The sequence below is a fragment of the Hemicordylus capensis genome, chromosome 6 (genome assembly GCF_027244095.1).
Source record: "Hemicordylus capensis ecotype Gifberg chromosome 6, rHemCap1.1.pri, whole genome shotgun sequence".
In the NCBI taxonomy this organism is placed as follows: Eukaryota; Metazoa; Chordata; class Lepidosauria; order Squamata; family Cordylidae; genus Hemicordylus; species Hemicordylus capensis.
The window spans coordinates 167,437,834-167,462,667 of NC_069662.1; the positions used below are offsets into that span (position 1 = coordinate 167,437,834).

The window sequence follows — 24,834 nt, forward strand, 5'->3', positions numbered from 1 at the left end:
CTCCTGCCAATCAGTTTCATGAGATGACTCCTGGTTCTAATGCTGTGAGAGGGTGAGAGATTTTTTCACCATCCACTTTCTCCAACCCCAGCATAACTTTATAAGCCTCAATCCTGTGTCTCCCTAGTTGCTTTTTTTCTACATTAAAAGCCCAAAACTCTGTAGCCTTTCCTCACAAGGGGGATTCTCCAGCCCCTTGATCATGTTGCTTGCACCCTCCTACGCCTTTTCCAGCTTTAAAGAATCCTTTTGGAGGTGCAGTGACTACAACTGTCTGCCGTAAATGTAGCCATACCATTGACTAGTATAAAGGCATTATAATACTAGCAGTTCTATGCTTGCTCCCTTTCCTAATGATCCTGAGCAAAGAGCTTGCCTTGGTCATCACAGCTGCTGCCTGCTAGGTTGACTCCTTAAACTATCCACCCTGACCCCAGAAGCTCCTTCTTGGTTAGTCACTGACTTGATACTTATTTATAAGGGATGTACATGGAACTGGCTCCCTTCACGCTGACAGTAGGGCAGGGGTGTGGCTTTAAGAAATAGGGTGGCTTTAAGGACGAGGGAGGGTGCACTTTCTCTCCCTCCTGCTGCCGCCGTGCTTCCTCCTCCGGCGCTCTGCAGATATTCCCACGGGGCAGCAGCGTATCTCCCTGCTACCCTGTTGTTTCCGTGACCAGAAGTGCTGTGCGCGCAAGGCACATCCGGTCATGGAAGCAACGGGGCAGCAGGGAGGCACGTTGCCGCCCTGCGGGACTATTTATCTGCAGAGCGCCAGAGGGGGAAGCGCGGGGAGGGGGAGTGCACCCTCGCCTATCCTTAAAGCCACCCCTGCTGGGTTCCGAACCTCTTCGGCATTCTAAGAGTAGAACGCCGAACAGGTTCGTGCACATCCCTCTTCTTTATACTGAACCACTTTGGCCATTTTGTAGCCCATTCACCCACTTTGGAGAGCTGCTTTTGGAGCTCTTTGCAGTCCATTCTGGTTTTCGCCACCCTGAATAGCTTGGAATCACCTGAAAACCTGACCATCTTGTTGCTTAGTTCTAACTCCAGATCACTTATGAACAAGTTGAAAAGTACCAGGCTCAATCCAGATCTTAATTCCCTCCATAGTGAAAAGTGTCCACTGATTTCTACTCTCTGCTTCCTGTTTTCTAACCATTTACCAGTCGGCAAAAGGACCTGTCCTCTTATCCTGCATGCTTCTCTCTCTTACATGGCTGTTGGTCTTAAAGGACTACCATTGGATTAATGGATTTTCCTGCAAGCTGGAGAACCTTCCTAAAGTCACATTATAGTGCTGGGGAGAGTCAAACTGTTTTGTGTGTTAATTTAATTTGGGTAGACTCTCTGTCAGGAACTCTGGGACCCTTTTTGCTTGGTGCCTTTGCTATAGCCCAAGGCTGCCTTGTAGCCAGAACCCTGGCTGTGTTCATGGCCTCTTACCTTTCCAGAAGCGAGTTAAACACGCAGGTAGGCAAGATCAAGCAAGCTTTGACAAAAAAAAAAGTGGAGTGAAGGGAGAGGACTAAATAACCAAACCACAGAGCAAGAGAATGAACAAATAAGTGATTATAAATAGATGAGGGCCTGCTGGGGTCTGTCCAGTTCTGCCAGCCATGAATTTATGATCTCCCAAGAGTTTTTAGTAAGGAGAGTGGAGAGTTCAAGAAGCTTAAAAAAGTAACTCACAACATGTTTGTTTGTGTTTTGCCTACACTCCCACTGAGTCCTGAGGAGGTTGACAGCGGATTTTGCTGAGGGCAAGGCAACCCCGCATCTGTCCTGCTTTCCAGCTGCTGATTTTTGATCTGATGTTTAATTTTAAAATGAGTTTTCACCTTTTTTGTCTGTTATGATTTAATTGTTCGGTGTTTTTATTGTATGTTTTAATCATCTGTTTTGAGCTGCCCAGAGAACAATTTTTTATGGGACAGTTAACAAATCAATTGTATTATTATTAGACCACAACTCTCATCATCCCCATCTACAGTTGATGGGAGCTGCAACCCAGCCACTAGAAAACCTCAGGTTGTTCACCCCTCATCTGTTCTTTGCCTTTAATGTTAAATGTGCTAAGTGTTAAAGGTTAAACTGAAATATTGGGGCAAGCTTACTGTGGGGCTTGCAGTGGGGAGGGAGAGGCTTTGCATCCGCTGCCCATCTCTTGGTAGCTTTTATCAGTTTTGCCCTATACAGGTCCCTGGTCCTCCCCAAGTGTCAGACAACGCCATACTCTTAAATGGCTATTCTTTCATGTGCTGCAGGATTCCAGGTCATCTCTCCTGTAACTAATTGGTACAGCTACTCTTCTAGAATATGCCACGGCCTAGTCTACACATTTAGCAGGGTATAACATGCACTATAACCATCTCCAACTTCAGGTAGGGGGTGGCATTTCTGAATGTTCCCACACCCTCGGGAAACATTCTGAAACACTTTTCTCCCAACATACAGATCAGAAAAAGAGCTGTTAGCCCTGACTGCTCCCTGCTCTGCTAGGTTTCTACTTGCAGGGATTTTTTTAATGTTGGAAAAAATTCAAACAAGTGGCCTTGCTTGTACAGTCTATTTTACCCTGCCACCTCCAAATTCTGCTGCAGTTCAAGAAGATGAAGAGGATGTAGCCCTCCTCTTTTGATAGTCCCTCAGGAAGTATCTGCATACAATGCCCACTCTGCTGAATTTTGGTTTTAGCACTCAAGAACTGAAATAGGGTCAAGCTGTTACCTAGGTGGCTTCTAGGCAGAACTGCATGCTGTTAGGCAGGCATTGTATAGGAAGAAGAAATTCCAGAAACTGGGCTGAGGGCCTTTCAAGGCTTCTGTGTGGGTTATCTATTGCTATTCTTCCATGATTCACACAAAATGCACATCCTAAAATTCACACTGGAAACATGCCTGGAATTCTCAGAACAAACATACCATTTGGGACACACAAAATCATAGCCGTGAAAGAGAATTTCAAAGGGTAAAACCGCAAGTTGTAGTTAAGTAGAGTTGTGCCATCGACTCCTGGCAGCCACAGAGCCATGTGGTTTCCTTTGGTAGAATACAGGAGGGGTTTGCCATTGCCATATCCCGTGCAGAATGAGAGGATGCCTTTCAGCATCTTCCTATATCTCTGCTGCTTGCTGTCTGGGGAACATAACAGTGGGGATTCGAACCAGCAACCTCAGGCAAGTTACTTTCCCGCTGCGTCATTACGTGGCTTAAGTTGTAGTTACATACAGTAAACATTGTTTTATAAAGTTCCCATTACGGGGGACCTCTAGAATGGAGAATGGGGCTGTTCTGGTCTAGCTCATATCTGAGGGTCTGCTGATGGAGCAGCTTGCTACATTTGTGTGGATAAGGAGGGAATCCTCCTGTTTGACAGTGTTAGGAACCAAGTGGGATTGGAGTGTGAGCGGGGTGGGCTTCAAAAGAGAAAACACGAGTCGTGCACTTAGGCTGCTCTTTTGAATGAATGGCTGCTTTGATCGCTCAGCTTGTGGAGTTCAAAGGAAACTATCTGAAGCAAATGATCTATTTGAACGGCGGGGTGTGTGTGTGTGTCCCAACCTTGAGTCCCCGGGTGATGTTGGATTACAATTCCCATCATCCCCAGCCACAATGGCCTTTGGCCGTTGGTAAAGATAGTCCATCATCATCTGGGGGATCAAGGTTGGGGACACCACCCCCACCCCCATTTAAAACAAACGAACAAAAATCCTGCTACATCTGCCTGCTAATAGCCCACTAGCCTGACCTTGTTTCATATAGTCCTAGTTCAGAATCATGTTTCCTACTTTCCAGTCCATTATTTTGGAGATTGGGAACATGTGAAGCCATATGTTTCCTTCTTGCCCCTCAAGAGTGGATTCTACCTTCCCTTCCGTGGCTGGCTATAACCATCATACTGGAACTAACTCTGGTTAGCACAAACCAGAATTGCCTGTTTTGAAGCTATGGTTTGAAATGGATTTGCAAGCCATGGTTTGGGACTATCCTGGTTAGCGCTATTTCGGAATTGAATGAAACAGCAAACTATGGTTGTAGTAAGTCATGGAAGGGAGGGAAGGATCTGTGCACAAGTAGGGAAGGAGTAGAGGGACATGCAAGCCCATGGCACCTCCTGGGTACCCTAGTCATGTCCTGTCTGGACGGAGCCAGGGCGTTCTCCCCCAGCAGTTGTCGTCAGCAGCCGCTTGCTTAACACTAAGCAGATCTCCCCTCCCGCACAAATGATATGGCCCAGTTCCGCAACAGCATTACTGGCAATTCAGTTATCAGTCTCCGTAGTCAGGGAAACGGATAAAGGCTCTTCAGAAATTGTCTCTGGGCTGCAAGCAGCAAATCTGGGGCTGCTTAAAAAGCAAACAAACCTCAAATTGTCCTGGAGAAACACATGATAGACTTGCTTGGGAGAGAAAGTAGTCAGGGTAATCCCTCAACAAAAAGGAAAGGAATCTCAGCCGAAAGGTATTTGTACTCCTGCAGGGCGACGCCGACATGACTGTCTCAGCAAACCAAGAAATCTTTGCACCTATCTTCTGGTGCCCTGCTGGTATTTGGACTCAAACGTGATTTAATTTGTGTGTGGCTGACCAGTTAGTTCACATCCATATGTGAAACTCTGCCGCCATCCCATTGCCACTTTCGTTCCATATTCCCAAAGTCAACTTGGGCTGGTGTCTGAGCTGCACCACTGTAGTTGTCCTTGAATGCTGTTCCATAATAAATAAATCCCTGCACATAGAAAGCTAGCTTGTTAGGGAGAAGGGGTTCCAGTTTTCTATGCGTAGGGAATTTGGAACATCCTGTTTGCAAGCCTCTATCTGCAGTGATACATCCAAGGCATGCATCTTACCACTTGAGTGAGAAGAACTAGGCCTTACAGTGCAGCAGTTATGGCCAAAAATATGAAGGAAAGTGCACTCAAGTCAAATAGAGGACAACTCAAGTGCAATTAACTTTTTCTCTGGATTGCTGCGATTAACACTAAAAATGTGAATTCATTGTTGCCTTCTGCTATGAATACAATAGAACAGGGCACACAATTTTGTGCTAAGCTCTCTTCTAACCCCCACCCCACTTTTTAAATGACTGTTTTGCTCATGTATTTAATGTGTAGATTGAACTTGCAGCTTTTGATTGCCTCTTTGAGATGTATTTTGCAACTCAGTATAGTAGCTGGAGTCTTTCTTTTTCTGTGTTTTGCTGTGTTTTGCATTCTCCTTGCTGAAACGTGTGTCTATTTGTCTTCCTCCCTTGCTCAATTCCCATTAAAGTCCTTGTGTAATATTTCCATCTGGAAGGCGTAATTCTCATGACAGGCTCCTTTGCCTTTATAGCAGGGACTCCTTGGATGCAAAGAGCTACATACAACTCAATAATGGCTCATATTCCTTCACTCACCATGTCCTTACATGATACATAGGAAGCTGCCTTCTACTGAGCCAGACCCCTGGTCCGTCTAGCTCAGTATTGTCTACACAGACTGGCTGCAGCTTCTTCAAGGTTGCAGGCAAGAGTCTCTCCCAGCCCTATCTAGAGATGCCAGAGAGGGAACTTGGAACCTTCTGCATGCAAGCAGGCAGGTGCTCTTCCCAGAGTGGCCCCACTATCTTACAGTGCTCACACATGTCGTCTCCCATTCAAATGCAAACCAGGGTGGACCTTGCCATTCATGCTTGCTGCCACAAGACCAGTCTGCTCCACCATAGCTTTCCGAAACTTAGGTCACCATCACCCTTGGTTTACAAAGCAGTAGGTGTGCAGGACTAGAGGAAACCATTTTGAGGACACTTGAAAAATTCATTCACAACTGAAGGAATGCATCCTTTTCTGCCTCCTAGATAAGTCTGTGGGTGTTGATGACTTGTACTCACGTATCTTCTTCCTCTGTCTTCAGGTCTTTGACAACAGCTCGGACGCCATCGCTATTCACGCCATTGCGGTTCTTACCTCGATCATGAGCAGTTCTCCTTCAGCCAAGGTACAATACACAGGCTGGTCTTTTTAGAGCAATCTGAGTAATGGCAATACAGAATGAGAAACAACTTGTCTCACTTAAATTGGAGAGCTTTTACATTGAAGAACATACAATCTCAAACCAGCAGGGTTTAAGAATTAAGGACATCAAAAACATTTGTGCAAGCACTCTGCAGACCAAAGAATGAAAACCTTGGGATCTCTCCCCTTTTATCTATAGATTCAAAGATAATGTAATGAAGTATAATAATGATGTGACTTCAATAGCTATATAAAGAGGCAGAATCTGTTTCCTGAACCGTTAGGACTAGATCACTAACTGAAGTGATCTAATTGATCCTTAAATGACCTTTCCCCGCTTTCCCCCCAGGAAGTATTCAAAGAAAGGATTGGCTATTCCCACCTATATGAAGTTCTGAAGAGCCAGAGTCCACCAACCAAGAGGCTTCTGCAGGAGCTCCTGAACATGGTGAGCTCTTAATCTTCATTGACTTGGAGATCGTAGTAATGTTGGCTCTTTCAAGACAAAAGAGCAGAGGTCATGGTGTAGGGGAGGGACTCTTCACAGAAGTATTGCGGCCTTGAACTCAAAACGAAATTATAAAAATTATAAATTCTGCAGTCTGAATACATTTTACCGTTGGTCAAATTTTGCTTGGTTTTGATTTTGCAACTTGAGCCATTTTTAGAAGGCTGCCCCTCCCCTTGAAGCCAATTCTGTAAGACAGTATTACTGCACATACTAAGTTGTTTTTTTTTTCCCTCCCCTGGCAAAAACGCAGACTTGATGCGTTTGGGATCTGTTGGGACTGTTACCAGAGTCTTACCAGACCGTTGGGACTGTTACCAGATTCTTCTGAATATAATAGTCTCCTGCCCCTGTTTTCAGCTTAGATTGGGCAGCTTTCCAGACCTTGGGATTAGGATTCGGGAGGATTGTTTGAGGGTTTTGTCATCTATGGAGGAAGTATTTTCCCTATCTACAAGTCCCATAATCTTTTAAATATGATTTAAAATGCTTTTCTGGAAGAATTATCCTTTTTCATATACCTATTCTGGGCATTTTGAGTGTGTAGGAAAGCAAAATGGAATCCTGCTTGTTGATCCTCAGCCAAGAGTGGGCCAATGGACTCTGTATCCCGCACCGAAGTTTAGGTAGACTGGCTTTGCCTGCACACTTGGACTGAGTGGAGTGAGCAACCAACTGCCACCTTTATCTCTCTTGATTTCATGGGGCTGGGGTTGTGGACAGGATTGGCTCCAGGGCATATTTTAACAGAGCAAACCAGGCATCGGAACACATGAGTTGCACAGACTCCCGGAGACGGGGGCAGTGGCAGTGTGAGTCCATTCCCATAATTAGCTCTTTGAACTTGAGATAATAAGATTAGGGAGAGAGGAGAGCTGTTGCCAGGGGACTGTGATGAATGCCTGGACCAGGCTGCAGAATCCCTGGCTTAGAGGTGAGAAGTGGTGGCTCACACATGGCTTTGCTTTCCCTGGTGGTGAGAGATGCCCTGTATTAAACAGTGTGTTTGGCTGAAATATTTTATTTTTATACCGCCCTTCCAAAAATGGCTCAGGGCGATTTACACAGAGAAATAACAAATAAACAAGATGGCTCCCTGTCCCCAAAGGGCTCACATTCTAAAAAGAAACATAAGACACACACCAGCAACAGTCACTGGAAGTACTGTGCTGGGGGTGGATAGCGCCAGTTACTCTCCCCCTGCTAAATAAAGAGAATCACCGCATTAAAAGGTGCCTCTTTGCCAAGTTAGCAGGGGTTGTATACCCTCCTTAGTTGGAGAGAGTATGATAAGAGGGGACTTAAAGCCCACTTTAATTTCAGCTCTCGGTGTAGAAATATTGGAAGACCTAGTGTTTGTTCACTTATGATGGCTGGAGTTAGTGACTGTCACAAGCTCAACTTGCTTCTCAGTTGCTACCACCCTGTGCTTCCCAGGTCTTGATAACATTTTAAACTTCTAACTGCTGCTGCCTCCCTCCCTTTTATCTCTTTGACTTTAGGGATTAGTTATACCATTACTCTCATATCTAAGACTTTATCTCATTGCAGGCAGTGAGGACATAAGAGGTGCTTTGCTGGATCAAGTGAAGAGTCCACCTAGATGAGGGGTTCTCTCATGTTGTTGAACTCAACTCCAATCATCCCCAGCCACAGTCTCCATTGTGGCTTGAGATGATGGGAGTTGTAGCCCAACAATATCTGGGGACTCAAGGTTGAGAACCGGGGCGGGATGTGGGGAGGGGGGTATTGACCCATGGAGCTTCTTGTTCATGTTAGATGGATTGTTTGCCTCAGAGTATCAACTTGCACATCTTGGTTGTTCAAAAACACAAGCTCTATAATGGATGTGGATTGTTTCCCTAGCCCGGTTAACTGAGATCTTTTAACCAGAGATGCAGGGATACAGAAGTTGCTGGGTCTGACTTGCAGATAATTGATCCCCGCAACACTGCATTGTGGGATAAAGATGACTCATCCATTGGGATATTTCAAGATGCAATGTGGTAGCACAGTTATCCTGAGACAAGGAGGTGGTCCAGGTCAAGGGGTCATTCCTTCCTTTGCGGAGGGGCTAATTCACCGGGAGTCACTTAAAACTTGACCTTACGTTTTGCTTGCTCCCTCCCTCCTTTTAGGCAGTTGAAGGTGATCACAGCTCCTTCCCTACACGTCTGATCCACAATGAACAGCCACTTTTGATTCTGATTATGTGGATTCCAGAGCTGAAGTCCCGGGACCTCCAAGTCTTCCTTTCCGACTGGCTAAAAAAAATCTGTGACTCGTCCTTACAAAGTCGCACTACATGTGTGAAGGCAGGGATGGTCAGTTGCCTCCTGGATGCCCTGTGCAGCACAGAGCAGGAACTGGACGGAAAGTGCTCCGAGAACCTCCTCTATCTGTTGCAAGTCCTGGGTAGCCTATCCATCCGGCCAGGTGAACTAAGGCAGCTCGTCCACCTGCTCCGGACTGACCAGTGCAAGGGGGCCCATCCTTACACCACCCAAGTCATCCGGGCTCTCTCGGGCATGGCCCGGAAGGATGGCCCAGAGCGGGCTCTGCAGTACTTTGATCTCACCCCGAGCATGGCGGGGATTATGGTGCCTGCCATTCAGAAATGGCCGGGAAGCGGCTTTGCCTTCCATGCCTGGGTGTGCCTCGTTGAAGAGGCCAAGGACCCCCCAGAAGAGGTGACCAAGCTGAAGCGGAAGCAGCTGTACAGGTATGGCAGAGTTGGGAGGGAGCAGAGGGAAGTAGTCAGGGTGGGTGCAGAACTGTTTAGACCCAAACGGTAGGACAGGGCTGCTGAGAGGACTTGTGGACCCCGGAGCAAACACAGGTGCCCAGCCCACACTCCAGATTTTTATATTTTATTCCAGCCTTTTAAAATCTCAGACGTACAAAACCCAAATAGCATACAATACTTAAAACAGACAATAAACATCTCCCAGCAAAGAGTGTGAAAAGAATATACCTTAAGGCACTCATAACAATATTCAAATGTGTGTATACTTTCATAAATATTATTCATTTCAGAAAATGAAAAACTAGTTGTGGCATTAAACTTTCTAGACTGCACTGTAATTGGTGCTATTAATTTGCACATTTATCAACTTATTTTTGACTGAAGAATTATGCAGGAGTATCAGGAATTCCCCAGTTCTTTACTAGCATCACTTTAGCACCTGCTAACCAGCTGCTACCTAAATTTTGTAAATTTCCTTGAGATAAATTTTATGAAAGACAGTATAGATAGTTAACTATAAATACTTTCCTGTGTTTTCTTATGATGCAATTATTTAAGTCTTGTAGAAGGATTATGGCAAAAGAGTTCAAAATACCCTGTTATATCTTCAGTTGGTTGCAATACCTTTATCCCAAAACTCTCTTTGATCCCTCCACCGAATATGCAAACATCCACTCTCGCAAGCAAAAGTGATCAGACTCGCTCTCACCATCTGTCCCAGGTCATTCGTCCTCCCTGCTACCCAATTGCCCCTCCCAAGTTGCTTATCTCTTGCTCTCCTTGCAGCAACATTTGGAATTTGCAGGAACTTCTGAATTCTTCCACATCACTCCTGGTTGCTCCCGTTTTAGAGTCGGCGGTTGCTTCTCTTTGTATTAATTCCTAAGGTGCCACACCCCAAAACAGCCCACATTTGATGTTAATAGTCCTCCAGACTGTTCTCTCCTACAGTCCTACAACCATATGCTTGGTTTGATCTCAGTTGCTTAATCAACAGTTCAAAGAGCCCCAATATCTCAGTATTTTGAATGGAAGTTAAATTATATGCATTTTCTCAACAAACATTTGTGTCTCATGTATTACCTGATTCTTCTTTAAACATGTCTAAAATTTATTTCTATTAAATGATGGGGGGGGACTCCCCCCGCCCCCCGCTGAGAATTGGGCAATTATAGTTGATGGGCTTGCAAGCTTTGTGTAGTTCACTCACCCACCCATCCCACAAAAATCTGTCTGATCCACATGGTCACACAGTTACACATTCAGTTTGGGAGGGGTGTGATGCCAGCTTCTGGATGGGCTCTGAACTGATGAGGAGGGATATTGACAGTCACCCTTCTGCCCTTCCTTTCCAACCCCTGCCAGCTTCTTCACAGCCAGCGGGACGGGCTTTGAGGCCTTCTTCACAGCTGATGGGATGCTGGTGGTTGCTGTCTGCACCAAAAAGGAGTACATGACGGTAACCCTGCCGGAGGTCCGTTTCAATGATGCTGCCTGGGTGAGTAAAGGCTAGGCTGAATCCCACTCCATGTCCTGGTGTGCTGGAAAACCCAGCTGCTAGTTAGAGCACAACTGTGATTCCTTGCTGTGCTTTATCTTTCTTCTTGGGCAAAGTTGGGCATCTTCCAGTGAATGTTTGAGGCATAACAGTGTAAATGTAAGCATGCAGGAGAGAATGAGTTTGCCAGATTGCCCTGTTTCTTCTCCCCCAAGTGATTGTGATTTTGTATTTAAGTGTGCTTGGCTGGCAGAAGCCTGAGTGGGGAGGATGAGTCGGGTTTTGTGTCCTGTACCATCCTGTGTTCCAGTACCATACAGTGTCATGGGTCACAGTACTGTCATCCAGTACCATGACACATGGCCTGCTCCGTGAGGCAGATTAGCTCCTGCAATGCCTGCTCCTTCCAGCTGACAAAATCAGCCTTATCATGGGAGACCTTTCCATGCTACTTTTTACAAGGCTTTCTCTGTGTCACTTTTCCATGGAGAGCATGTCCTTTGTTTCCTCTCTGTGGAAACCTTAACTGTATGTTCTGTGGGAACAAGGATGTGTATTTGCTGATGTCATTTTGTAAAGCAACATGTGGTGCAATAATGGTGCTCTGTTTATAATTTAAAAACCCAAGATCCACACGTGCAGGTATATTCAGATAAAATATTTACCTTGGAAAGTGGACAGATTCTCCTAGATGCCTGGGGCATGTCGGAGTGGCACAGTTATGCCCCACAATCCAACAGCGAAGAACCAGAGCACCCTGGAGATCTGCAGTGATCAAACCTAGACATTTTTGTGCATGCAGGAGTGGCAAGCTAGCTTGCAAGAAAGACTTTGATGTTCCTCCATGGATTATGGATTTTTGAAAAAGTTAGCATATTAAGTAGGTAGACTAGGTAAAAGATGAAATTTATTACATGTGGTTCTCGTCTTGCTCCAAACAATTAAAATTAACTGCCAAACTTCAGGCAAAATTCCTAGACTCAGCAATGAACTTCAGGCAATATTCTGAGACTCAGCAATGAGCTCAAAGCAGTCACAGAGTAAAAACTGTAAACAAGTCAATAAAAACTCATGAAAAGATTGCAGTATCAAAACAGCAATAAAATAGAGAATCATAGTCAGTGATCAGATGTTGAGAATTCTGCCCCAGGTCAACCCAACTCAGGAGGACAAAAAGCCATCTAGACTGGGGTGGTCTTGGTTATCCTTTGGAACACTGACAAAAAGCTCATGAGATGAGCCTCTCTGGAAAGTCTTTTTTGTTGTTGTTGTCCCATCGTTTTTACATGAACTCAGTACCCAAATAGTTACACCAAAGATAATTGCATCCTTAGGATATCAGGTGCCACGTTCTTGCCTTTTTGCTCTAGCTGTGTGATTTTCAAGCTTCTAAGGAACCCCAGGGTTCTCCAGAATGCAGATGATCAGAGGTTCCTCAATGAAAATATTGATGGCACCGAACAAGCTTCCTTACAAGACAGCTTGGTCTCCACTGTCCATCTTTTCCTATAATGCACAACCATAGAGGAATGTTTTCTAGATTCCAGGCTTGGTTCAAGTGGGGCAATGTAGAGTCCCAACAGCATGGCCAGAGCCTCTAACGCTAGGTAGACACCCTAGGCACCTCTGCAGTCTAGCCGGGCTTCCTTGGCAGACAATCGTGAAAAACTGTATTTTAAATACCCCTGCAAATTGATAATGTGTCTGAATGATTCAAGGGGGTTCCCAAGTTTGGGTACCCAGATGTTGAACTACAACTCCCATCACCCCCGACCGCAGTGGCCTTTGACCATTGTGGCTAGGGATGATAAGAGTTGTCCATCAGCAACATCTGGGGACTCAAGGTTGGGAACCCCAGCTTAATTTACTGCATGCTTTTTTCATTGCGTCCTTGGCCTCTCAAGCCCCACAGTCAACTGTCTAGACAGCCAGTGTTGAGAGTGACCTCTTTTCCATCGGTAATGATATTCTAACAAATGGCGTTTGAGTGATACATGTCAGTTGATGGTCCACCAATGCTTCCGTCTCCTTTTGCTTTCCTGTTCATTCCAGCATTGTGTCGATATTGTCCACATCACTGGCCGCCGGCCCTTTGGCCAGAACCTCGTGAACATCTATATGGATGGACAGCACCAGAAGGTGGCTCAGCTGCGCTTCCCCTCCTTTGGCGAGGTAAGGGCTCACCACACTGTGGCCGCTAGTCCAATCAAAGCCGTCTTTATTACGGTCATAGACCAGCATAAAGTAGAAGGGGTGGTTACATATTACATATTAAAAGTAAAGGTAGATATTAAAAGCCTAGCAGTGCACAATATACTGAAAGACTATTATAAAAGACTATAAAAATCAGAAATAGAAGTAGAATTTAAAATAAAATGATGGCTGTCTAAAACAAAGCAAGACCGCAAACTAAATGACCCTTAATGGCTGAGACCTGAAAATTGCAGTTAACAGTAGTTAAGGATGGGGGGGAAATGGGTACAAATATTTATAAAAGGCACCATAAAAACAGTGTGTGTATTTATTTAAAGGCATAAAAGAGAGAAGCAAAAATGCATTAGAACAGGGCTTCTTAACCTTGGGCCCCCAGATGTTGCTGGACTACAATTCCCATCATCCCCAGACATGGCCTCTGTGGCTGAGGATGATGGGAGTTGTAGTCCAACAACATCTGGGGGCCCAAGGTTAAGAAACCCTGCACTATGAAAAATGTGGAGGCATAAAAGGACATATAAAATCATACAAGGGCAACATTAGACATAGTAAGAGTTTTATTAGTTTAGGGCAAGATAAAAAGCCAAGAAGCTGTGAGCCTGAAGAACTGTAGGAGCACTGGGCTACCATGAAGCGCTCTGAGGCAGTAGGCAAAGGTGTGTTTGAGTTAAACCATAAAGTTGGGCGCTGGGCACAAGCAAGAGGTCATCATCTGCCAGATTTTAATTGCTGCCACTAGTTTAAGAACACCTTCAGTGCTGTAAGTCGGGAAGGTGAGGGATGATGGACAATACAGAGAGCTCTTGCAGAAGTGATATTGTTGCTTAATGGATTATTGGTTAAGATGAAAAAGAGATATAAAGTAGGATACATACTAAGAGGTATAGCATGTACTTGCCATGCAAAAGGTCCCAAGTTCAAATTCCAGTTGAAAGCTCTCAAGACAGCAGGACTGGAGGAAACTTCTGTGCCTGAGACCTTGGAAAAATGCTGCTGGTGAGAGTAAACAGTGTTAAGCTAGGAGGAGCCGTGGTCTGACTCTGTCCTTATGTACAGATAGATGCAAGACACTACCCCTGCCCTTTTAAGTTTCCAAAAGCAGCCTGGTCCAAAGTGTACATGGAAGGTTAGATTTATCATCAAATATTCAAGTTTGAAGTGCATCACCTAGTCAGAAAGTTTGTGGAGCCATTCATTTAATCTGACTCGAATGAAACAGACAGATGTCTTCCTTTACCCCATCAAGCCCACTGAATTCTGCTTTTTCTTTTTCTTCTTGGCTGGGACCCTGGTTTGGATTTGGAGGAATTTGTGACTGTGGGGTGTTCTCTTTTTAATTAACCTAACTTTTATTTATTTTTCATGGTATAACATGGGAAATCTAAAAAGCAATTATCCAAACTTCCCTCCCCTCTCTTCTCCTCGCCCACCCTCCCCATCCCTATAGCCAGGGGTGTGAAATCATCATGCCATGGTGGGGAATTCCATTCCTTCCTTTGGGCAGCTTTCTCTGACCGTCAGCCAGTCTTGCTGGGAGCCTTCTGACTCTGCAGTGGTTACAGATCCCACAATTTCCCAGCATCATGCAAGGGCTCACTGTGCTCTTGATCAGAGACCCTCTTCCAGTTCAGGAGAGGGAAGTAGCAGGCTATTGAATGGGTGAGGGCAGAAGTGGGGATTTCTGCCACCATTTGGCTGGCTGTTGCATTTGCCATGAGTAGATAGGATGTGGAAAGCTACTTGTCTTCACCCCTGTTCCAGTCAATACAATTTAAATCTAAACTTCTCTTCTTCTAAACGTCAAAGCAACTTAACCAAATCAATAACCATACAAAAACCAAAAATAAGAACAGTCGGGAGAGCTGCATACAAAGTCGTATCAAGCTAGCAGCTAAATTGAATCCCTAGATGAAGGCATAAAGTCCTAGCCTACTTACTTAAAACAGAACAAGCTAGGCAAATAGCCCTGGGGAAGAAGGGTTCCATAGTCAAGGAGCTACCACTGAGAAATCCCATCCCCCTGTAGTCCCCCACCTGACCTCTGATTGCACAGAAGGGCCTCCAGTGCAGATCTTGATGCACAGGAAGTTCACATGGTAGAAGGTGGTCCTTCAGGATTTAAACCCTCCCTTTTCTCTCCCTCTCCTAGTCCTTCACGTCTTGTTGCATTGGCTCTGCTGGCCACCGGACGACCACCACCATCTACCCCTCCCCATCTCACTCGCCAGAACTGGGCTTCCCGTCCCACCCCTCGCTGAGCCGCTCCCAGTCCTTCCCAGCCTCTCTTGCACCACACGCCTGGACGCCCATTCCCTCCCAGCTCCCCCGGGAAGGCTTGGTTTCCATCACGGTTGCAGGGAGTCAGGACACAGAGTGGGGGATGCCCACATCCCTCGAAGGCCACCTGGGGTCAGTTGCCATCTTCTTTGAAGCACTCCAGCAAGCTCAAGTGAAGGCACTTTTCTCATCAGGTAGGTGTTGGGGTCCAAGAAAGGGCAGAGGGGGTCGCCCAAGGGGTGCTGTCCCCGGCCAACTTGCCTGCTGAAATGCCAAGCTGGAGAACTTGACTTGCACCTCAGCCTGCCGTTCCAGTTGGTACATTTTGCCCTTCAGTGTGTCTCGTGTCCCTCGTGGTGGTCACTGTGCTCTTCTTTTACATATGTGATCAGAAATGCACACACAGCTGCACAGAAACAAAAAGAGGACCACATCAGTGGGGAACAAAGTGAAATGCAGCATTGTGTCCCTGAGTGGATGTCCTTGGACAAGGTGTTTTTAAAAAAAGAAAGAAAAGACAGCATCCTTTCCCCGGATGGGATGCAGCGATACCCCTAGGTTCAATATTAGAAAGAATAACCAAACTCTGAAGGCAGCTGAGCAATGAAACAAACTGCCACTCCACACACTCCCTCGGAGGCACTCAAGAAGTGGCTGGGCAAGCAGCCACCTGGGATGCTGTGGGCATTAGCTATCTAGTTGGATCGTCTACCTAACTGTGGAGTGGGATCCCTTGGGGCGTTGTTCCAAACAGGAGTCCACATTTTCTCTTTGTCTCTGAAGCATTCACATTCCTGGGTCCCCCAGGGATCGGTACTGGGACCAGTGCTCTTTCACTTGTTCATAAACCATCTAGAAGTTGGGGTGACCAGTGATGTGGCCAAATTTGCAGATGACACTCAGCTATTTAGGGTAGTGAAATCCACAACAGATTGTGAGGAGCTCCAAAAAGTTATCTCCAAATTGGGGGAGTGGGCGACAAAATGGCAAAGGTGGTTCAGTGTAAGCAAGTGTAAAGTGATGCACATTGGAACAAAAGACAACAACTTCACATATATGCTGATGAGATCTGAGCTGTTGGTGACTGACCAAGAGAGAAATCTTGGGGTGGTGGTGGACAGCTCATTGGAAGTGTCATCTCAGTGTGTGGCAGCTGTGAAAAAAGCTAATTCCATGCTAGGAATCATTAGGAAGGGGGCTGAAGGCGGCCTCATCTGGAGTACCGCGTACAGCTTTGGTCACCGTATCTTAAGAAGGATATTGTAGAACTAGAAAAGGTGCAGAAGAGGGCAACCAAAATGATCAGGGGCCTGGAGCACCTTCCTTATGAGACAAGGCATCTGGGGCTCTTTGCCTTGGAAAAGAGGTGACTAAGGGGAGACATGATTGAAGTGTATAAAATTATGCATGGAGTGGAGAGGGTGGACAGAGAGATTTTTCTCCCTCTCTCACAACACTGGAACCAGGGGTCACCCCATGAAACTGAAGGTTGGGAAATTTAGGACTGACAAGAGGAAGTTCTTTTTCACACAGCGCATAATTAATCTGTAGAATTCTTTGCCATAGGATGTGGTGATGGCCACTAGCTTGTATGGCTTTAAAAGGGGCTTTGACAGATTCATGGTGGACAGGTCTATCAATGGCTACTTGTCTGGTGGCTGTGGGCCACCTTCAGCCTCAGAGGCATGATACCTCTCAGTACTAGTTGCAGGGGAGCAGCATCAGGAGAGAGGGCATGCACATGCTCCTTGCCTGTGGGCTTCCCAGAGGCAACTGGTGAGCCACTGTGTGAAACACAATGCTGGACTAGATGGGCCTTGTGCCTGATCCAGCAGGGATGTTCTTATGGGTAGTGGATGTATCTGGCCATCTTGTGTGTCCCTCCAGTCCAGAGGGAGACGAGTGACCAGGCCTTGTCAGTAGCAATGTCCAGACTTCCACATTCATTGTCTGAGGAGATCCAGCTATCTGCTTCCATGAGTACATTCAGATGGCAGATGAAAGCAGTGTGTTTGAAGGCACATGTTCAAGGACTAGAATAATTGTTTTCCCTGTAAAGGGATGTGGTGCTGAAGGAATTGCTGCTCCATTCTTGGCAGAGATGCATCGCAGCAGAGGACCAAGTTTGCTTCTGCAAAAATTGGGTCTGAATGCTTCCATTGCCTCGGCTTTGTCACCTTTTTGGCAGACAGGGCTATAGTGACTTGAGGTCGCCAGCAGAAAAGGATACTTCCCTCTGTAGGAACCAGCAGGGCACGTGGTGCTGGGACGGTGCAGTTTATCAGGGGGTGAGGCGAGCTCTGCTGAGCTGAGCATGTTGTGAGCCACCCCGAGCAGTAATGTACTGGAGGGATGGGGTATAAATCTCTTAAATAAATAAATAAAAATAGAAGCAGGGGTGGGCGGTTTCTCCATGTGAGATGAAAACTAGGTCCATCTTGCCTATGCATGTATGACACTCAACATGTCACTCAGTGTTTCCATGGAACTAATGTGAACTTTTCTACCTGTGGGATGTGTGGTGTCTACACACACACACACACACACACACGTGTCTCTTGTGTGGTTCACTTGATGCTGCAATTACCAAGGGATGAAAATAGCTCCGTGAATTTGAAGGATGTTGGCTGAGAGTGCAGGATGAATGTGGGCAAGGGGGATGATTCACTTCAAGTGGGATTCCTCAAAAATGGTGCCTGCCCCATTTCCCCTTCTCTTTCCCTTCTGTAGGACCAAATGTCATATCCCCTTTCAAGCCAGAAGGGGACTTCCAGGAGCTCAGTAGCAAACTGCTTCTGTATTACACACCACAGGTAAGACCAGGTGTGATCTCTCACTTTTTGGGTAATATTTTATTAATATTGCATTGTCATCTTACTATGCCAGTCATTCTGAAGAATTCAAGTCAAGATACAATTCATTTACCTATTGTGCATGATATTAAAACTGAAATGTGTGTGTAAGAAGAACCTTTTAAAAAAATCTAAAGTTGGGGTTTTAAATTCTATATTTTCGCAGTGTAATTAAGTGACTTTAAAATGCCATGGAATGTTTTCTGGCACTTAGACTGAACACATTTGTTCAGCCCAAGTATAAGCTTTCATGGTTTATTTTCAGTGAATCTGGTCACCCAGTGGCCTAACTTTAAGGTGGTTTAAGTCTCTCTAAAATGCAAGTACTTAGTAGCTCTTTCTGTCATGTCAAGCAGTTGCTTATAGAAATAAAGCCAACGTCATTCTAAGGCTCATTGAGACAGAGAGAAACATTTGTTCTTTGTTAATCCAGTGATTTCACCATCATTGTGAAATGTCTGTGGCAACTCTAGGATCTATTTCTATCACTTCCAAGTAATAAACTATTTGAAAGTTGCAGTGCTTAATTGGAATTCATTTAATATTTAGATGTCCTCATTTGTTGACTGTGTCACTAAAAATGATCTCTTTTCTGTCTCTCCTGGGTGGTCTTCTAGGCCTGTAAAAACTACGTCTGCCTGGACCTTTCCCCGTACCACTTCTTTGATGGACGGCTGACCGGGCACAAAGTGGTGAACTGGGATATCAAGGTACAGTTGTGGGTCTCAGTGGCTGCTGCTGCTGCTGCTGGGCAGCAGTGGCTGGCCTAGGGCAGGGCTGCACAACTTCGACCCTCCATCTGCTGCTGGAGTACAACTCCCATCATCCCTTACTTGGCCACTGTTTCTAGGGGTGATGCCCTGGTCCAGAGGCTCATCTCTCTCAGCCCAGCCTACTTCACAGGGTTGTTGTGAAGAGAAACCTAAGCATGTAGTACACCGCTCTGGGCTCCTTGGAGGAAAAGCGGGATATAAAATGTAAAAAAACAAATCTGTCTGCTCAGCTCTAGCATCACTGGCGCAAAGGCAGATTTGAGGTGCAAAGTTAGAGGAAAGCTAAACTGTACTTTGCAAAGAGGCTGAAATATCCCTTTCTAGGAAATGTTATTGTTAGAAACCACAGAGTTTAACTTTATGGCCCATAGGTGTGCAGTTCTCTTCTACAAAAATCCCAAATCAACAGTAGGGAGGCAAATCTCAAGTCAGTGTGGTCTAGTGGTTAGAGTGCTGGAGTAGGACTGGGGAGACCAGAGTTCAAATCCCCATTCAGCCACGAGACTAGCTGGGTGACTCTGGGCCAGTCACTTCTCTCTCAGCCTAACCTACTCCACAGGGTTGTTGTGAAAAAGAAACTCAAGTATGTAGTACATCGCTCTGGGCTCATTGGAAGAAGAGCGGGATATAAATATAAAAATAAAAATAATAATAATAATAAGTCCATTAGAGAGAACAATAGTGTGTTTGTGCATAATTAAGTAAAGGTTCTAGGAGTATCTTCAAGCATTAACCATTAACAAAACAAACAAACTGATGGGACTAACCTACAGTATCTTTAATAATCTTTGATATACTAATCTACAGACCACAATAAATGTAATTCTAATAACACACCTATATAATGCTTCACGGGGTTAAAAATGAATAACGCACATCTTATTGCACAACAACTGGGTGAGATAGGTAAATATTATGCTGACTTTGTGGCTGCAACCTTTTAGTGTTTTTAACTGAGATTTCTTTTGTAATTTTTTTGCAATTCGAATTTATTTGGATGCATCCATGCAGAAAAATAGGGTATACATACACAAAGGACCATGAGGTTGTGTAGAGGCTTGCAAAAATAAGAGGCAACTGCATTGGATCCTAACACTGTCTATCAGTGCAAGACCCCAGGAAGCACACAGCTGCCTGCATTGCCCAGATTTCCAGATTCTGGGGGCTTGTGTGGGGAGAGAGTGAAGCAGGGCCTTGGTTTAAACCAGGGCTCAGACCTCTAACCATTTCAGTGCCCTAGTGTTTGGCTCTGGAATATGCAAAGGGATGGTAAATTACACAGTACCTCTGAGTTTATGCAGAATGCCATTCTGACCTGAAGGGACAAGACCATCCAGATCAAAGGGCGCAGCTTCCAAACCGGCAAGGCGCCGTATTTAAAAATTCATTGCTGTGGGGAGAGAATATCTAGTGCTCCATACTTTGGGCTAGTCAACAAAATCCAGACCCCTGTGCAAGAAGCTGTGCTCGGCTCCCTCGAAGAAACACTTGCTTATCTTCGGAAAGGGTCTGCATGACACCTGAAGGCACCAGGCTCTGGAGAAAGGGGGAGTGAGTGCAGCCTCCTGTGGGCCACATGGCCGTTGCTCTGGATGTCTGCTGAGGCTTTGTTTGTGGTCCCTGCAGGACGTGGTGAACTGCGTTGGTGGCATGGGCGTGCTGCTCCCCCTGCTGGATCAGGTGGCCTCCCAGAGGAAAGATGCCGAAGACGACCAGGAAACACACGACTTGGTTGGCCCAGAGCTGACCTCTTCGCAGAACTCCCAGGGCATGCTCATCCCCTTGGGGAAGTCCTCAGGTTATTAAGCATCCATCATACTATACCTAAGCACCAGGCAGGCTGAGTGTGGTGGCCGAGGATACTGTAGAAGCATGTACTTGAAAGACCCAGCTGATTTCACAACTGGAGGGGTGTGTGTGTTGTGTGTAATCTGGCGCTGACGACTGAAAGGGTTTCTCCCCCCACCCTTGCCCATAATGCAGACCCCTACTCCACTTTGGGGCTCTGTGTTTCTCTGATGCACGCGACTCCCTCCTTGCTTCTCGTATGAGCAGAAGTGCCTTCTTGCTGACCAAGATGTCTTGTTTCCACCCGCAGAGGGCAGGCTGGAGAGGAACGGGGTGGCTGCTTTCCTGCTGCTGGTGAAGAACTTCCTCCATGGCCACCCAGTCAATCAGGAGAGCCTGGTCCAGTGCAATGGGCCTGCCATCATTGGGGCCCTGCTCCAGAAAGTAAGCACTGCAGTGGTATTTGTGCCAGTTACGTTGCCCACGAGCCTTGGCGAGGTTGTGGGAAATGTCCAGTCCGGGCCTTAAGGGCGGGTGCATTAGGAAGCTGCAATTCAGCTGCTGTTTTATTTATGATTGAGATACAAAACATACGTACTTTCTGACTATAGATATAGATAATAATGTGGTTAATGTTCAGTTCTCTTCCATGTCTAAACCCATGCACTTCCTTCCTGAGAGCCCTACCACCAGACCACTTCGCTATCCACCTTGAATACCTTTCCGCTTGCTATTTTGGTTGTGCGAAGACCCAGCTCCCTTGAGAAGTCCATAATGCTGGGGAAAGTTGCCATCATGTAAATGTCTGGGCCTCTCTGTCCTGCAGGTCTCCAGCCAGACAATGGACATGAATGTGCTGATGGCATCTCAGTTCCTCATGGAGCAAGTGGCTTCAGAAGGACACAGCCTTCTGCTGCACCTACTGTACCAGTACCTGTTGTTTGACTTCCGCATCTGGAGCAACAGTGACTTTGCTGTCCGATTGGGTGAGCATTGTATGGTCTGGGTCAGCTGTTTGTACAATGGAATAAAAGGGCCCACTTGGTGGCTGAATGTTTCTTCTGGCTTGGGATGTTTGCACTAGCATGAAAGGAATAACCCCAGGCACATGGAAGAGCTTCCCTGTGTGGTTAACAGCCGCCTCCTGGCACAACTTGAATTGGCCTTTGTGACAGATCGCCCCGTGCTGCTGCCACTTGTCACAGCCTCATCTCAACCAGCCCCGTGACCCTTAAGTTTTAACCACTGCCACCAAGTAGACTTTTAGGCTTACTCTGGCTGAGTCTGCTACAACAGCCTTCCAAACCTCTGTTGCATCAAAAAATTGGTAGACGGCTTTAGGCATGGGGTGGAGAAAACAGAAGCTACAATTTTACTTTAAAGGTAAATAAGTAATTTTACTCTGAAATTAGTTCACTGTAAATTAATAGTTCCTTTTAAAAGTTTAGTACAAAACCAGTAACCAAAAGATCATAAAGAATAAACAAAAGGTGGTCAAAATTCAACCAACTGACCTGACTCTTACTGTGCCCTGACCAGAGTCCTTTGCAATCCCTTCAGCTTTTCAGCCACCCTGGCTTTTCCCTTGTTCAGCTTCAGGTCCTGTTCTTCTTCACAGTTCTGAGGTTCAGCCCAGACTGTATCTTCTTGCTTGTGAGTGGTTTTAGCTCTCCAGAGAGTTCCCACACTCTGCCAGTGGTTTCACAGCTCGTTTTAGACCCAGTTCTGATCCTCTCTGACTGTGCCAGCAATTGTTCAGTTCTGTACTTCTTCTTGAACTCCTTTTTCAGCTTTCTTCTGGACTCTCAGCTTATATTCCAAACTCCCAGCTGTCTCTCTTTCTTCCTCTGAATCGAAACTCTTCCAGCTCTCCAATATGTAACTTCAACTTGTACTCTACTCTGCTGAAAGCAGCTTCCTATATATACACAAACGTCCCTCCTATATTTTTCAAAGTACCCAGTCAGCGTAACTCAATTTCACTCCATTTTTCAATCAATGACCAATAAAATCAAACCTCCATTTCTCTCCAGGATCAAACCAGGACATTTCATCACCCTAAAAAACGAATCTGTTGAACAGCAGCCATGACCTTTTGACCCTGCCCAGCATTCTTGATACCCTGAATAGCAATGCAATTTACAATACAAAGTCTTACATACAAAAATAAGAGGTTTAGGCCTCATTCCTCCACAGCCTTCAAGTGGCATCTCTAAATGCGAAGTGCCCTGGAAAAAGAACCGGCTAGGCAGAACGGCTTTCAAATGAGCCAGCCTCTCCTTCCTCCTCTTACCCATCCTCCTCTTACAGGTCACATCCAATACTTGTCGAACATCATCAAGGATCACAAGCAAAAGATCCGCAAGAAATACGGAGTTCAGTACATCTTAGATTCCATCCGGACATATTATGGGTGAGTTAGTCTCCTCCTCATTTTGGAAAGAGAGACTCTATGAACAATGTAAGAAATACAGGTTGCTTTCCCTAATGTTAATGGTGCTCCAAGTCCCAGCCAGGTAAAACAACCATCTGCTGACTGAATAGCATTGGTAAAGACAATCTGTATTGTCTCCTAACACATGGTGGGTGGGTCAGGAATGTCTGCTGTCATGTGCAGGATCTAGTTTTTGGCACAACACTATAAATTTAGCTCTTTGGGCCTTTTTGGAGGCAGGGGAACAGTCAAACCCAACATGAGGTGGAGGATACAGAGCCAACCCAAGCTCTCCGATGGCTACCATGCACCCCATGGCCTTATGAGCAGGCACGCCCTTGCACATCCCTGAAACATGATTGTATAGAACTAGGGCTGAGCTGGGGGAGTGTTTGGCCGGGTGCCAAAGCTCTTTTTGCATTTCCCCCCACGTGTAATACATGTGACAGTGTTTGCTGCAACCTCTGTGGAGCCCATCTTGGAAAAATGGGGCTTGTTGAGTTGAAGCAGTAAAGGCCGCCATGCTGCCTTGACACCTGTACAGGGTCTCTGTGTGCTTGGCTTGCTTTCCAGGTAGTATAAACCAGCTCTGTCTCAAGCGGGAACTGGGATGTAGGTGCTGGTGTTGATTGCCACTGCTAGAGATGACTTAGGTAGATGTTTTGGCTTGATTCGACAAGACCATCCCTACATGAAGCCCTTTCCTCTCCCCTTCCTCAGAACTTATAAGGAGAAGCCAGTCGCAACAGATGACATCAGGACAGTGCAAACGTCCCTCTTCAGCCTAGTCAAGGACTTCTTCTGCAGGAGCTTCTCTAATGAGGAGATGCAGAGCACTCTGAACTATCTGGCTGCTGTGAATGATGAACACCAGGTAGGGAGTAGGGAGCACCAGCAGCAGCCGGTCGGTGCGGGAGAGAACAGGCTTCAGCCCTAGTGTCCCATCCTCTTTGTTCAAATCAAGAGTTTGGGACACGGGCTGAGACTTGACTCTCCTCAAAATGACCAAACATTGGGCCTCTTTCTCTAAGAAATGGAGTGCTTCTCTGGGTCTCCCCTGCAGCCCAGCTGGTGGGCCTTCCCCTTCTCTGTGTGTGGTGCCTGGCTCTGAAATGCACCTGTGAGGAGCCAATACACATCCCTGGAGGCTCTTGTGGTGGTCGGTTTGGTGCAGATTCCCATAATGCTCAGCTCTTCTGGGGCATTCCTGTCTGTCTCTGCTCCCCGAAATGCATGCTTCAGTGTGCCTCCTCCCACTTTCCAGGTGTGGGTGGAGAAAAGTGTGCAAGCCACATGGTGACTTTGCACATGCACATTTCCCAAGAGTGATGGTGCCTTGATCTCATGAGCGTGTTGGGATGGGTTTGTGTGGGCTGACATGAAATGGGCAGACAACACACCACAGCAGCAGTACTGTCAGTTTGGGCAGGTGTGGGGGGAGAATGGTGGGCGTATCTGTGCAGACACCCCCTTATTTTACAACCTTTTAAACTTGAATGGAAGCCATGGGCTCCATATTGTGCCTTGGGTTTCTTCACCTTTAGCGTAATGAGGAGTGTAAATCCCTGACTCAGTGGAAACTCAAATGCAAGTGCCAGGAAGGACTTGTGTGTGGAGCTGAGCAAGTGGTTCTGGGAGAGGTTTCGCCCTGCAGGGTGCAGCGTTGGCAAGACATGTGTGGACACACCCTGGGAGGATGTGACTGTGACTGGTATCGAGTTATCGATCAGAAGGCAGCTTTGAAG

At 46.1% G+C, this 24,834-nt stretch overlaps 1 protein-coding gene across 5 annotated transcripts in view; it reads left to right on the plus strand.

Moving 5' to 3' along the window:
- Positions 1–24,834, plus strand: part of NBEAL2 (neurobeachin like 2) — a 168,751-nt gene that overhangs the window by 105,276 nt on the left and 38,641 nt on the right. For all 5 annotated transcript variants that reach the window (XM_053260941.1, XM_053260942.1, XM_053260943.1 and 2 more), the window contains 13 exons: positions 5,899–5,982; positions 6,349–6,447; positions 8,646–9,229; positions 10,619–10,751; positions 12,804–12,923; positions 15,115–15,436; positions 17,973–18,055; positions 18,712–18,804; positions 20,494–20,665; positions 20,966–21,099; positions 21,482–21,641; positions 22,966–23,068; positions 23,810–23,963. In XM_053260941.1, coding sequence (XP_053116916.1) covers positions 5,899–5,982; positions 6,349–6,447; positions 8,646–9,229; positions 10,619–10,751; positions 12,804–12,923; positions 15,115–15,436; positions 17,973–18,055; positions 18,712–18,804; positions 20,494–20,665; positions 20,966–21,099; positions 21,482–21,641; positions 22,966–23,068; positions 23,810–23,963 — 2,241 coding nt within the window. The remainder of the gene's footprint in view (positions 1–5,898; positions 5,983–6,348; positions 6,448–8,645; positions 9,230–10,618; positions 10,752–12,803; positions 12,924–15,114; positions 15,437–17,972; positions 18,056–18,711; positions 18,805–20,493; positions 20,666–20,965; positions 21,100–21,481; positions 21,642–22,965; positions 23,069–23,809; positions 23,964–24,834) is intronic.